Genomic DNA, 15,691 nt, shown 5'->3' with positions numbered 1-15,691 from the left:
CCTGGATGTCCTATCGCTCTTTTATGTGCATTCATGGCAGGGATGCACACACACACACACAGAGACATAAAAGAGGTTTTAGTCTGATCAAAAACAATTCAGGGGTTGAAAAGATGGCTCATCATTGTGCTTGCTGGCCTTGCAGAGAACCCAGGTTCAGTTCCAGCACCCATACCAGGTAGCTCACAGCCACCTGCACCCCAGTTCTAGAGGACCCAACACCACCTCTGGCTCCTGCAGGCACTTGCACACAGGTGATGCATATACACACAGGCACACAACACATACTTTTTTTTTATTTTAAAAGTATTTTTATGCAGAAGCCGAAAGTTAAACATAGTTTTACCCATCCACTATTTGAAATCTTAACCCATTAGACAAAGTTCATAATTAGCAAAATCTGTTGTTTTAATCCCAAGAAAACTTTTAATTAATGCAAACACTTCTTTTAATAACTAGCTATAGCTTTGTGTTGGGCTTTAATGGGAATTCACAATTAATTATAAGGTTGCAGTCTTTGTTAGTAATTGATTGGGTTTCTTTTTCTCCTTCTAGAAATTAGTAAATGAAACATTCCAAAAGCTCTGGTTTACTCCAACTCCACATAATGACAAAGAAGCAATGACAAGGAAGATTTTAAACATCACTGATGTGGTAAGAAGCATGGACCAGGGTGTGGTCACTGAGCACAAGGCCAGCTGATGCATTGCCATGGTGACATGCTGTGCCTGCCACTCAGTACTGCTTCCCTTTCTGGGACATCTGGGGCCTAAGAAAAAGAGAAAGGGTTTGCACGCGGCTTTCTCAATACTCACGTGTGTAAGCGTTGTTATTGGTGTGTTCCCATTCTTCCATCGTGGAAAACAGAAAAAACCAAGAGAATATGTTTTTTAGTTAATACATAAATAAGCTATAAGCCAGGCATGGTGGCGCACTCCTTTAATCCCAGCACTTGGGAGGCAGAGGCAGGCGGATTTCTGAGTTCGAGGCCAGCCTGGTCTACAGAGTGAGTTCCAGGACAGCCAGGGCTACACAGAGAAACCCTGTCTCAGAAATAAATAAATAAATAAATAAATAAATAAATAAATAAATAAATAAATAAATAAGCAAGCTATAATTTGCTTATCCACAATGCTTTCTCTATGTTGAATATTAGAAATTTTTATATATACTCAGTTACATGGTCATCTCTATTTCACAGTTAGCAATAAATCTTAGAGAGTGAAGAAACAAAACACTTTTTTCCATTGTTTGAAACCTTATAGATTTTTCTGATAGAATATATCAAGCTATTTTTTAATAATTTGGTATCATATCAGTTTTAATATTAACTGATTTCTTTGTTTTTCATAAGTGTTTGAGTTACTGAAAAAATAATTTTAAGAATAACTTTTCAAATTAAAAAAGTATGCATATACTTCATGCTACAGCATAACTATAATACTGTTGTAAAATAGATGTCTTTTGTTTTAGTTTTTGAGATATAATACAATTTCAACATTTCTCCCTTCTCTTTCCTTCCTCTAAACCCCTCCTTGCTCTCTCTGAGGTTCATGGTCTCTCTTCCTTGTGGCTATGACTACTTACTTGTAGATACAACTATACATTTATACTCCACAATGTAACTGGCACAAGTCTTTATAACGTTATTATAAATGCCTTATTTTAAGAATTTTATTACCTTTTCACCGTAGGTTGCAGCATGTAGAGATACTGGATATGACTGGTTTGAGCAACTCCTTCAAAATGTGAGTATAATTTTGATAGCATGAAATTTAATAAAGGGTCTTTATCATTTTAAAAAGGAATTTTTCAGTTCCTAAATATTTATGTTTTAGTAGGTGAAACTTATTTCACTATGTTAAGCTGTGTCTTTTAAGTTGGTTATTGAATCAGTTATCCAGTTGACTGCTAAGTTTTCCGAATTACTAGTTGAAATTTTAGCTATGCTTTCAGGTAATTTTTTTTCTTATCCCTTTAATCTAGAACAGTAGTTCTTATTCTTCACAATGCTGCAATCCTTTAATATAGTTCCTCATACTGTGATATAATATAATATAGTTCCTCATACTGTGATAGATGGTGACACCAAACCATAACGTTATTTCATGTTTACTTTATAACTGTGATTGGGCTTCGATTTTGAATAGTAATGTAAATTCTGACATACAGGATATGTGATATGTGACCCCAAAGTGGCCTTGACCCACAAGTTGAGAAGCACTAATCTTACTAAGGCCTACTCATGAAATCTATAAATGAATATAAAAGTAACATTAAGTTAAATAAACAAATAATTATTTGGCCTATTACAAAATATGTGGCATTTCTTTTAGTGTTGTAAAATTAAACCACAGTTAGTGCTTTCAGAAGTTTTCAATTAAGAGTGTTCGTCTCCAGTCTTTAAAAGTTAACAGCATGTTTCCTTCCCGTCTGTGTAGGAGGTAGGAAGTGTGTGTGCATGTGTGGAATCTAGAAGAGAATGTAGGTGTTCTTTCAGTCTGTCTTGTTCTCTTAAGACTCTCAACCCTCTGTCTGAAACTCACCCATTTGCCTAGGCTCGTGAGGCAGTAAGCTCCCCATAGCCTCCTGTTTCCACCCCCAGTGCTGGGGATACAGACACATACAGCCATGCCCAGCTTGTCCATGCCTGTTCAGGACGTGAAGTATGCTCCTTACCCTTGCACAGCAAGAGCTCTTACTCACTGACTTAGTTCTCTAACACTTTGCCCTACTTTTTACTTTTTTGGAGGCAATATCTCACAACAGGGTTTCTCTATGCAGCCTTGGCTGTCCTGGAATTTACTTTGTAGACCAGGCTGGCCTCGAACTCAAGATCTTCCTGTCTCGGCCTCCTGAGTGCTAGTTGAAGAGAGAGAATTAAAAGTAATAATCATTGCCCTTGCAGAAGACCTGAGTTCAGTTCCCAGTATCCAAATGGCAGCGCACACCTATTTGTAATTCCAGTCCCAGACAATCTGACAGACTGTTGTAACCGCTAAGGTCATTAGACATGCAGGTAGTCCATATCCATCCATGCAGGTAAGATAGTCAGTCATACACATAAAACAGTAACTAGATATAAATAAAAAAGACATCGTGTCTGTAGGCACTACTACTCAGTTAGGGCTGTGCCTTTCTACCCTAGAAATGTAAAATCTGAAATACTCCCCAATTCAACATCTTTGAGCACTGAGCTGATTCCACAGATTGAAAATCCCCCACATTTGGCAGTGGTGGCACACACCTTTAATCCTCACATTTGGGAGTTCAAGGCCAGCCTGCTCTACAGAGCGAATTCCAAGACAGGTAAAACTACACAGAAACCCTGTCTTGAAAACCCAAGATTTAAAAAAAAAAGAAAGAAAATTCCACACCTAATCTTTTGATAGCCAGAACTCAGACATACTAAAATTACTTCTAGCAGTTTATTTGAGGAATATATGAAACTTAAGTGAGTATTATATTTAGGTCTGTGTCCCTTACTGAAGCTTCTCCTTGTGCTGTATGCGTATACTCTAAAATCCTGAAGACTTAAACATGCCACGTAAAGAGTTCTATCCTATATAATCACTCTGGGAAAGAGTATTTGATAGTATTTACTCAAAAAGGTGAATATTCATATGTGTTGATAGTATTTACTCAAAAAGGTGAATATTCATATGTGTTATACCCAGTATTTCTGCTATGAGATGTATATTCAAGAAAACATTGTACATGTGAATTAGAACACATATACAAGTGTACTTCACAAAGATCTGACTTAATCTTTACCCAGAAGAGGAAGACTGCTGGAGAGCAGTGAAATAATGAGTTAAATCATAATGTTTTGTAAGAACACAAGCCCCAAAACATTAATACTTTTGTTGAAGTTGGAAATTAAAACAAAACAAAACAAAAAGCAGAACCAGGAATGGTAATATAGGCCATTAATCCCAGCACTCAAGAGTCAAGGGCATGAGATCTCTGTGAGTTCAAGGCCAGCCTGGTCTATACTTTCGGCTCCCGGTCAGTCAGGGCTACATAATGAGATCCTGTGTCAGATTATTATTTATAATTAATACATTAAAATACATACCCAATCAACAGTGGTAGTGTCATGAACCAAAATTTATAATAAATTTATAATATATATAATATATATAATATATATAATATAATAAATTTATAATAAATTATTTTGCACTTTTGGTTTTGGTTTTGGTTTTTGTTGTTTTTTTTTTCCCACATTTTTTATTAGATATTTTCTTCATTTACATTTCAAATGCTATCCCAAAAGTCCCCTATACCCTCCTCCCCTCCACCACCACCCCCCCCCTGCCCGTCCTGCTCCCCTACTCACTCACTCCCACTTCTTGGCCCTGGCAATCTCCTGTACTGAGGCATATAAAGTTTGCTAGACCAAGGGGCCTCTCTTCCCAGTGATGGCCGACTAGGCCATCTTCTGCTACATATGCAGCTAGAGACATGAGCTCTGGTGGTACTGATTAGTTCATATTGTTGTTCCTCCGATAGGGTTGCAGACCCCTTCAGCTCTTGGGTACTTTCTCTAGCTCCTCCATTGGGGGCCCTGTGTTCCATCCTATAGACGACTATGAGCATCCACTTCTGTATTTGCCAGGCACTGGCAAAGCCTCATAGGAGACAGCTATAACAGGGTCCCTTCAGCAAAATCTTGCTGGCGTATGCAATAGTGTCTGTTTGGTGGCTGATTATGGGATGGACCCCCGGGTGGGGCAGTCTCTGGATAGTCCATCCTTTCGTCTTAGCTCCAAACTTTGTCTCTGCAACTCCTTCCATGGATATTTTATTCCCTATTCTAGGGAGGAATCAAGTATCTATGCGTTAGTCTTCCTTCTTGATTTTCTTGTGTTTTGGAAGTTGTATCTTGGGTATTCTAGGTTTCTGGGCTAATATCTATTTATCAGTGAGTGCATATCAAGTGACTTCTTTTGTGATTGGGTTACCTCACTCAGGATGATGCCCTCCAGGTCCATCCATTTGCCTAGGAATTTCATAAATTCATTGTTTTTAATAGCGGAGTAGTTCTCCATTGTGTAAATGTACCACATTTTCTGTATCCATTCCTCTTTTGAGGGACATCTGGGTTCTTTCCAGCTTCTGGCTATTATAAATAGGGTTGCTATGAACATAGTGGAGCATGTGTCCTTATTACAAGTTGGAACATCTTCTGGGTATATGCCCAGGAGAGGTATTGCTGGATCTAGCGGTAGTACTATGTCCAATTTTCTGAGGAACCTCCAGACTGATTTCCAGAGTGGTTATACCAGCTTGCAATCCCACCAGCAATGGAGAAGTGTTCCTCTTTCTCCACATCCTTGCCAGCTTCTGCTGTCACCTGAATTTTTGATCCTAGCCATTCTGACTGGTATGAGGTGGAATCTCAGGGTTGTTTTGATTTGCATTTCCTTGATGATTAAGGCTGTTGAACATGTTTTTAAGTGCTCTCAGCCCTTAGGTATTCCTCAGTTAAGAATTCTTTGTTTAGCTCTGTACACCATTTTTTAATGGGGTTATTTGAATTTCTGGAGTCCAGCTTCTTGAGCTTTTTGTATATATTAGATATTCGTCCCCTATCAGATTTAGGATTGGTAAAAATTCTTTCCCAATTCGTTGGTGGCCTTTTTGTCTTATTGACGGTGTCTTTTGCCTTACAGAAGCTTTGTAATTTTTCAATTCTTGATCTTACAGCACAAGCCATTGCTATTCTCTTACATGATATCTTAAGGGGGAAAAAAAGAACAAAAACAGTTTTTGGTGATCACCCCAAGTAAACCAATCTAGAGTGCTATGTTCGTAACTGCACATAAGAGTGGATCAACACAGCAACCACATGGTGGCTTACAACTATGTGTAATGGGATCCAATGCCCTCTTCTGGTGTGTCTAAAGACAGCTATAGTATCCTCATATACATACAATAAATAAATGCTTTCTTTAAAAAGAAAAAAGTTGTTTAAAAAAAAAGAGTGGATCAATGAAAACTTGTACTTCACAATTGAATTTGGGTAAATCAAGATTGTCTTTCTTTTTTTTTTTTTTTTCAAAGATATATTTATTTTTATCTATAATGAGTACTCTGTAGCTGTCTTCAGACACAAACCAGAAGAGTGTATCAGATCCCATTACAGATGGTTGTGAGCCACCATGTGGCTGCTGGGAATTGAACTTAGGACCTCTGGAAGAGCAGTCAGTGCTCTTAACCGCTGAGCCATCTCTCCAGCCCTCATTTATTATTTTTTTAATCGAATAGTGATGCTGTGTATATTCCATACTGTTATGGTTGCTGTCACTCATTTTTAATTATCCAGGCTTTTTTTTTTTTAACTTGAGGACAGTTTTATTAAAATTTGAAAAACAAAAACAGCAGGACAGAGGCAGAAGAATCTTGTTCGAGAACAAGCAGAACTGCATAGACAGACCCTGTCCCCAAGGGGGAAGAAAACGGAAAGGAAGAAAACCATGTTTTTTAGTTAGGATACATAAGAGCCTTGCAGGTTCAGCAGTGGGTTTAATAAGTAGCTGCATGGCTTGGCTGAAAGGGATAGTTTCCAAAAAGATTTTCAAAAGAATGTATGTCCAGGAAAGAATGCTCAAGCATTGGCCAGTGTCCAAGAGGACCTGTGTTTGATTCCCACCACCCCCAGGGCTACTTACAACTACCCAAAACTCCAGTTCCTAGAGATCAACACACTCTTTTGACCTCCATGGGCACCAAACATGCACTTGATGCACAGATATAGTTGCAAGCAAAGCACTCACATACATAAAATAAAAGATAGATAGATAGATAGATAGATAGATAGATAGATAGATAGATAGATTAAAAAAAGGAAACTTAAGTTTTCTGTACTCAGAAAACAGGCAGCCCAGACTATAGTGCTTTGTAAATGCTTGCCTAAAAGTAGCATTGTGCATTTTTAAATTTGAATTTTGTATTTTTGTTTTGCTTCATGTTAGTTCCACTCATGAGCCACTCATGACTTTTTGCAATTCTTTCAGACAATGCAGAGATAGAATGTTTATATTTTTGCAGAAAGTTATGTCTGATAGCTTCCAAGGAAATAAAATGCAATTTTCTTTTAATATCCTTAGAAATATTTGGTTAATCATTATTGGCAAAACAGATATAGCTTAAGTCATTTTTCTCCAGTGACTATAAGAGTGGGTTGGTTTTTTTTACTATAGGTAGGCCTCCCTCTTTCTCTTCATTGTTCTTCATAGTATTTGTAAGCACAGTTTCTTAATGGTTTGGCAAAGAATGAAGCAGAAGAAATCTGCCAAAGAATATGCCATTATGCTCTATAATTGAGAAGGTAGAATTCAGATACAGTTACTAATTATTTAAAATCAATCATCTAGCAATGGGTAGAGTTCTGTGGCTGTGGCTGGCATGAGAGAGAAAAGTTATCTTTCCTGTGTTTCTGCAGTATCTGACCCTGTACACAGCAGTTTACATACTAAAATTGTTGGCCTTATAAATTACTGATTTAAAGAATATTTTTAAATATGTCATATATTTTGGCTTTATTTGTATTTTAATATTAAGAACTGAAAATGCTTGTTGACATTTAATGCATGTACATTATTGTTATTATTGTCTGATGAATAATTTTACTGGAATTTTTTTCTATGTATACATATATAGTTGTTGAAGTCTGAAGAGGATTCCTCATATAAACCTGTGAAGAAAGCTTGTACTCAACTTGTTGATAACCTAGTTGAACATATTCTTAAATATGAGGAATCTCTAGCTGGTAAGCTATTTTATATATTAGTCTGTAAGTTAATGTTATGTTATTTTTAAGTATTTTGGCTCTTTTCTCAAGTTTTACCTCTAGATTTGCTTGCCTAATAACTAGTTACATCACTTTTAAGGGTAATTTGGTTTTCATGATATAAATTTGTTGGACAGTTCATTTTAGATTATATTCTAAGATTACCTAAATACAACAGTATAATAAAAGCATAAATCTCATCTCCCTTATACATCTTTCAATATGTACTTTTAGATATCATATTAAATAAGAATGAAGTCTAGGGCCCAGAATTTTTCTAAAATGGTATCACAAAACTGTTTGGAATTATTTTAATTATAGAAAACTTTCAAAGAAATTGCATTAACTATTGTAATATTTTAAAATATAATACTATATTTCTAATACTGTTTATAGTTGTATAAAATTCTCTTAATACTTAATGTTTAATCTTAAATATTTCTTAATCTTAATTTTTAATCTATTGAAACTTTCTATGTAAATTAAGTATTTAATATTTTATATTATCAGTTATATGAGTCACATATCTGAAACCTGTTATCAATAATTACATACGTCATATTTGGTACTACTGCATAACAGCACAGACTTTTAGCATCACGCTCCCCGTTTCTTGATGTACACAATGAGGAGCTGCAGTAGGCCTCAGTTTCTCCATTGGGCCTGACTGCCTAGCTGAGGTGGCATTTGCACCTAAGGGAAATGCAGATATCCGTTCTTTTCTTACACAGGGCCTGTTGTTGTTTTTCTTTAATTTTCCCTTCCCCCATATATACCTCTTTTTTTCTTTCTCTATTTCTCTAATCATAGACTTCATTGGTGACATTAATATCCTATCGATGTTACTAATCATCTCTAAAAATAAGTATTTTCTAAGAGCCAAAATACCTCCTAAGTAGCTTCCTTTGACTGTGTTTTGTGTAACTGCATATGGAGTATTGATCCTAATTCTCTTTTTGTCACTTCCATTATTTAACATTCTCATTGGTACTCTAAATACAAATGTCTTACTTCTCTTTTTTTTTTTCTAGACTCAGACAATAAAGGTGTAAATTCTGGAAGATTGGTAGCTTGTATAACCACTTTGTTCTTATTCAGCAAAATAAGACCCCAACTCATGGTTAAACATGCCATGACTATGCAGCCGTACCTCACCACTAAGTGTAGTGTGAGTATAAGTGCTTTCTGTTGGTTGGCTGGTTTTCTGAGACAGGGTTTCTCTGTGCAGCGGCCCTGACTGTCCTGGACCTCACTCTGTAGACATTGGGCTGCTTCTGCCTCCCAAGTGCCGGGATTAAAGGCCTGCATGCACCACCACACCCCGCTTGTGCTGTCTTGTTTTTTTCTTTTCTTGCATGCAACAGGCAGTAAGTGCCTTACATTTAGAATTCACACGTGGTAGCCACATTCTCACTGACCAGCAATCTGTATCATTGACTCAAATACATACTCTAATGCTGAGTACAAGCTATCTAAACACATCAACTTTCTGATACATTATAATTAAAATGTAGGTTGTATTTCCTTGTTAGTTCTTACTGTATAACTGTTTAAGAAATATTGTAACTTTTGTTAAGACCTCCGCTGTGAATAAAGCAGAAATTATAACTTAAAGAAACTTACTATATTTAGGATTCTTAATTTACAATTCATTTGCTTCTATAATAGATTTGTTTTACTTTTATTATAGAGCCATATATTGAATATGGAATATTAGAGACATTGATATATAAGCATATGCTAGGTTCTCCTAAAATAAAATGAAAATTCACAAAACACTGCTTAAATAAAAATAAAAAATAATAATGTAAATTGTGAGATTTTTTTATACCAGATGTATAGCAATTGTGAATTTTTACATGTGCTAAATTTTAAAATACTCTAGAAATTTATACAGTTTTTAATTGTTTATATGCTGTGTCCCCATTGTTTCTAAAAAAAATTTTTTTTAATTTAGTTATTATTATATTTAAGTACACTGTAGCTTTCTTCAGACACACCAGAAGAGGGTGTCAGATATCATTACGGGTGGTTGAGCCAACATGTCGTTGCTGGGACTTGAACTCAGGGCCTTCAGAAGAGCAGTCATTACTCTTAACCACTAAGCCATCTCTCCAGCCCTGTTTCTAAAGATTTAATAGTTTTCTCTACTAAATTTAATGTTTTGGGTTTTTTTTTCTGTTATCTATTGTGAGGCAATTTCTCCTTGATTTATAAGTTCTCTATGAAAACTTCATGACTACTTGAGAAATTTTTAAGAATCAAGGAAAGTTGTATAGAATAAGAAACAAATTTTTAAAAAAATCATATTCTACATCTAAGGCACTAATCCTATCTTCGGATCCAGAAATAACTGAGCTTCATAGCCACTGTGTGGCTCACAGTTGACTCGCAGCTGTTGAACACTGTGACACAGTTTACCCTGTGTCACCTGGCGCTGAGCTCCCCAGCCCAGCACTGTACTTGAGTGCGTGCTGTCCCCCTCAGAGTCTGGCTTACAGTGTGAGCCTTCATCCTTTTGGCAGGCACTCGGAAACACTGTTGCGCTCGCTCATCCCATTGTCCAATTCTGAGGAATGGACTTAGCAGGGCATTGGGGAAACTTGGGGGTTGGTTTGCTTTTCCATAGGCTTTGTTTGATTTGGGGGGGATTATTGGATATGATCTTTAGCTCTTTTGAAATGTGGTGCATGACTACGGGAATCATCTTTTTTTTACCCTTTGCTAATAATAATCTATCAGGTATTTGAAAAATGATTTCCTTTTATTCCATTTCCAAGAAAATTAACTGTTTTTTGGGATACTGACCATTTAGACTTCATTTTTATAAATTTTTATAAATATACTGACCATTTGGACTTCATTTTTATTCATGGTTTTCCTATTTCCTTTGAATTATATGCCTTTTAAGTTTTGGAGATTTTGTGAATAACTTAAACATTTTAGTTGTTTAACCAGCCGTGGTGGTGGGCGCCTTTGATCCCAGCTCACTGGAGGCAGAGGCAGGCAGATCTCTGAATTCAAGGCCACCCTAGTCTACACAGAAAGTGCTAGCACAGCCAAGCCTCAGGGAAGAGGCCTTGTCTCCAGGGAGGGGAAAAGTGTTCATCAAACCTTTGTTTTCCTTTCTCCTCCTCCTCCTCCACCTTCTCATTCTTCATTTTTAATTTTTATGTGGAAATCATTCTATCCATCTCCTGGAAGGAAAAATAGATATGATATAGGAACGTTTTAGTCAGTAAAAAAACAGTAATGTTGCTTTAAGAGAGAAAAATAAGGTGAGCATAGGACAAGGGGAAAAAGACTGTTGTAGGGCAGCAGAGATGGCTGAGTGGCTAAGAACACTTGCCACTCTTTTAGAAGACCCAGGTTCAGCTCCTAGCATCCACATACTGGCTTACAACCATCTGTAACTGTAGTTCCAGAGTATCCAATGCCCTCTTCTGACCCTCGTGGGTACTAAGCATGCATATAGTACATACATAAAAATAGGCAAAATTCTGATACACATATACATTAAAATAAATAACATCAAAATTTTTTCATGTGCTTAGTTACCTTTTTTAATCAAAGAAAATCTAAAACTATAAAATTAAAAAGCTTCTACCTAGTTCTGAGATAATAAATATATTTATTAAGTAAAATACACTTGCCACAGTATTTCTCAGCTCCAGCACTATTCACTGTTGGTAAGATCTATTGTTTGTATTCAACAGCATCTTTTGGTCTCTATCTGATGGATGTCTCTCATTGTGACAACTACAAATTCTCCTGACATTGCAAAATACTTGTAGGTAGAAAATAGCATTGTCAACCACAGGTGAGAACTGTTAGGTTAATAGCCTTCATTAAGAAGGTATATTATCACTTAAATATGACAATGTTTGTAAAATAGTCCTCTAATATCTACATATTTGTTTAGACTTGATTTGCATTTTTAGGGAAAAATAGTTAAGAGCACTGGCTGCAAGCAACATACATTCAGGCAAACAATCATAGTCATAAATGAAACCCCCAGATTATTTTAAATGTAATAACTTTGACGTTAAGTTCCCCAAGGTGACTGGTAAATTAGCGTATAGAGTTAGACTGCAGACATCTGATGGTCTGTCACACACTGCTCCTTCTATATTCTGATGGGATAATGCTCCTTTCTAATACCTTTAAAGGTTTTTACATAAATATGTATGTACGTACATACATACATACATACATACATACATACATACATACTGCTGTATTCTTATACTCTAGACATAAAGCTGTGTGTAGTTTCTTTTTAAAACTTGGTTAGACATCCATAAAGCATTAATTTTATTCTTACAGACGCAAAATGATTTCATGGTTATCTGCAATGTTGCAAAAATCCTTGAGTTAGTTGTACCACTGATGGAACACCCAAGTGAAACTTTCCTTGCCACTATTGAGGAAGATCTGATGAAGCTGATCATCAAATACGGCATGACTGTGAGTAGTTTACCGTCTCTGTATTGGAGTGTGTAATACACAAGTGATGATTTATAAAATATCACTATATAATATGTCAGTTAAGTCCCAAGATCTCTTAAGACAAATATATAAAGGAAAAAACAGTCATATATTTCAACTGTGTTTCAGTTTTTTCTTAAAGAGTAACATTTTCTCTATCTTTTAGGTAGTACAACATTGTGTGAGCTGTCTTGGGGCTGTTGTAAATAAAGTGACCCAGAATTTTAAATTTGTGTGGGCCTGTTTCAATAGATACTATGGTAAGTTCAGTGCCTGGGTTTTCCCATTGTTATGACATTGTGCAATTGTGTCCAGTTGTGACTGGGTCTGGTCCAGAAGAGCAGTGAGGACACAAGTGTGCTTGTTTCTCAGCCCACACTCACACTTGGTCTTTGATCGTTCACATTCTCCTTGGTTCAAAAGTTTCTGTCTTTAAAAGTGGTACATTTCCTGGCCCACACCAAAAGTAACAGTTAATATCTTTTTCTTACATGATTTTAGCTCTAGAGAAAATGTACAAGCCAAGTAGTAGTGGCACATGCTTTTAATCCCAGCATTTAGGAAGGCAGAAGCAGTCGGATCTCTGAGTTCGAAGCCAGCGTGGTCTATAGTGCTAGTTCCAGGGTAGCCAGAACTACATGGAGAAAACCTGTCTCAAACAAAACAAACAAACAAAACCACACATATTATAAATGTATTTAATACTTAAAATCATTAGTAAAAGTTCATTGTATTTCATTAGTAATTATTTAAGCATGATTCAAGGATTACTGTAAATAACGAGTATTTATCTTTACTAGGTGCCATTTCAAAATTAAAAAGTCAGCACCAAGAAGACCCAAATAACACTTCACTTTTAACAAATAAACCAGCGCTTCTTAGGTCCCTCTTCACTGTTGGAGCACTTTGCCGCCATTTTGATTTTGATCTGGAAGATTTTAAAGGCAACAGTAAGGTAAAGATCATAGCATTACCTAGTGTGCTGTAAAACACGGTCCTATGGCCCTGAGCTAAGAATCACTATAATGATCTTGGAAGAAGGCAGCTTTAGAATAATTGAATGAGCATTTTGGAATGAGTTCTAGTAAAAGCATAATGTCTAGACTTCCTCCTGATGTATGAGTAGTTTCTTACTGATCTAAGACAGATTCCGAGCTTTCACACCCAATTCTACCAGTTCATTAACAGACATACTGTTTAGAACAGCCACTTGTCACAGACATCGGATGTCACTGTTGTAAAATAAATGGAGGGACTGGAAAGATGCTTCAGTTAAAACCACTGTCTGTTCCTGTAGAGAACGGTGGGTTCAGTTCCCACCACCCACATGGCAGCTCACAACCTTATGGAATTTGAGTCCCAAGGGACCTGACAGCCACATCTGTCCTCCACAGGTACCACGCGCATACATGTTGCACAGTCATACAGACAGACAGATATCTATATATAAGTTTGAATAAATTAATCAGAGTGATTGTTTTGTCTCCCAGTGTTGTCAGTATTTGCCAGGCCACTGCAATGCAGCTGACTACGAGCACAGCAGAGTTCACGTGAAAACTCTCATTGTTTGCTTTTAGGCTCCCTCCTTAGAGTTGAGAATTAGGGCTGATGAGATGGCTTAACAGTTTTATATACTTGCACATAAAACTGATTACCTGAGGTCCGTCCCTAGATCCTACTGGCTTGCAGAAGATAGCCAAGTCCTAAAAATTAATTGTGGCTTGCATACCTTCACACGGCACGATGGGGCCAGTACATTTTTCTTCTTCCTCCCTCTCTCCCTCCCTCCCTCCCCTCTACCCCCACCTCCTCTTTTTTACACATACTTGAAAACTTACTCTTGCATTAAATATTTTTCTTGAATACCTTTAATATGCCCCCTCAGGTTAACATAAAGGATAAAGTACTTGAACTGTTGATGTATTTTACAAAACACTCAGATGAAGAAGTACAAACAAAAGCCATCATTGGTCTAGGTAAGTTAAGTCTAAATTTCTTAGTAGTTTCTAGCTCTTTGAGGGGTAGAGTAAGCTTTCTGACTATTGTGAGTCCAAGTTGTTGGTGTACTTGGACATGGTTCTGTCAGTGATCTGATATGGAGAGCTCAATATTGGGATTCAAAACAACAGCTGGATTCTGTTGATGCTTCACTCCGTGGCCTTTCTGGGTGTCTCCTCTCTTCACCAGTTTGTCAGTAATGTGGAGATAACAATACTGTCTCCCACCCTACTTCCTAGAGTTAGCTTAAAAATGCTCTCTGAAGCACCATAATACTAAGGACATGATGAAAGTTTTGTCCAATTTGCATTTCTTAAAATTGTTCTTTTTCAGAGCAAATAGTGTTGTTACATATATCTGTCACTTGTTAATGGGCAATCCATGTAGACTTACTTATAGAAACAGTTGGGATACATACCTCATCCATGTTCAGTTTCTGGAAGCATTAGTGTAATAAAATGTGTTTTGAAAGCAGCTCTATACAGCTTTCCTGGAAATACATTAGAGTATAGAGAATTAGGTACAGGAAACTAATACAGTACCTGAATTAAATGCTCTTTTTAAAAGAAATCTAAAACTCTCATGCCTGAGGCTGGTAATAAATTTTTTTCTTATTTATAAGAGAACAGTATGTACTGTACTTTTGGTTTTATTGTTAGAGTGTTTTGTTCAAATACATATAAAAATAATAACTTAGTTGGATATGTTTTGATATCACTGTCAGGTTGTAATTTAATTGGTATGTATGGGTAGCTACTGACATTAGTCTCTGAAAGAATGATGAAGAGTCTGAGTTACCCAAGCCCTATTAATCATGTTGGTAATATTAATAAATACTTAAAGATAATTGCCTTATTACACCCCATTCCTTTCATAAATTGCTTACAAGCCAGGTATGGTTGTGTATGCTTTTAATCCCAGCACTCAGAAGGCAGAGGCAAAAGCAGGCAGATCTCTGAATTCCACCCAGCCTGATCCACATAGCTGGTCACAGGCCAGCCAGGGCTGCATACTGAAGTCTTTCTCAAACCTAGAGAGAAAACAAAAGTACTTACAGTTAAATACAGCCATCATTTCCCAGAGTTTGCCTTTATATACCTTCATGCCAGTGTATAACCTTAAATATTAAGTGTAGATAATAAGTTCAATGGCATGACATAGCCAATTACATTGCAGATAATTCGGAGAACAATAAGTGAACTTTTAATTTAAGAAAGCAGCACTGGGGCTGGAGAGATGGCTCAGTGGTTAGGAGCACTGACTGCTCTTACAGAGGTCCTGAGTTCATATCCCAGCAACCACATGGTGGCTCACAACCATCTGTAAAGGGATCTGGTGTTTCTGAAGACAGCTACAGTGTACTCATATAAATAAAATAAATTAATTTAAAAAAAAGAGAAAGAAAAA

The 15,691-nt window shown here is 36.6% G+C and overlaps 1 protein-coding gene across 7 annotated transcripts in view; it reads left to right on the top strand.

Moving 5' to 3' along the window:
• Nucleotides 1-15,691, top strand: part of Nipbl (NIPBL cohesin loading factor) — a 175,492-nt gene that overhangs the window by 145,205 nt on the left and 14,596 nt on the right. For all 7 annotated transcript variants that reach the window (NM_027707.3, NM_201232.2, XM_006519994.4 and 4 more), the window contains 8 exons: nucleotides 556-654; nucleotides 1,695-1,748; nucleotides 7,669-7,777; nucleotides 8,830-8,966; nucleotides 12,125-12,265; nucleotides 12,453-12,546; nucleotides 13,087-13,241; nucleotides 14,172-14,262. In NM_027707.3, the coding sequence (NP_081983.2) occupies nucleotides 556-654; nucleotides 1,695-1,748; nucleotides 7,669-7,777; nucleotides 8,830-8,966; nucleotides 12,125-12,265; nucleotides 12,453-12,546; nucleotides 13,087-13,241; nucleotides 14,172-14,262 (880 nt within the window). The remainder of the gene's footprint in view (nucleotides 1-555; nucleotides 655-1,694; nucleotides 1,749-7,668; nucleotides 7,778-8,829; nucleotides 8,967-12,124; nucleotides 12,266-12,452; nucleotides 12,547-13,086; nucleotides 13,242-14,171; nucleotides 14,263-15,691) is intronic.

Source organism: Mus musculus, chromosome 15, assembly GCF_000001635.26.
Source record: "Mus musculus strain C57BL/6J chromosome 15, GRCm38.p6 C57BL/6J".
NCBI classification, from domain to species: domain Eukaryota; kingdom Metazoa; phylum Chordata; class Mammalia; order Rodentia; family Muridae; genus Mus; species Mus musculus.
The sequence above is the reverse complement of the archived record's forward strand: the minus strand, read 5'-3'. Positions and strand labels throughout refer to the sequence as shown.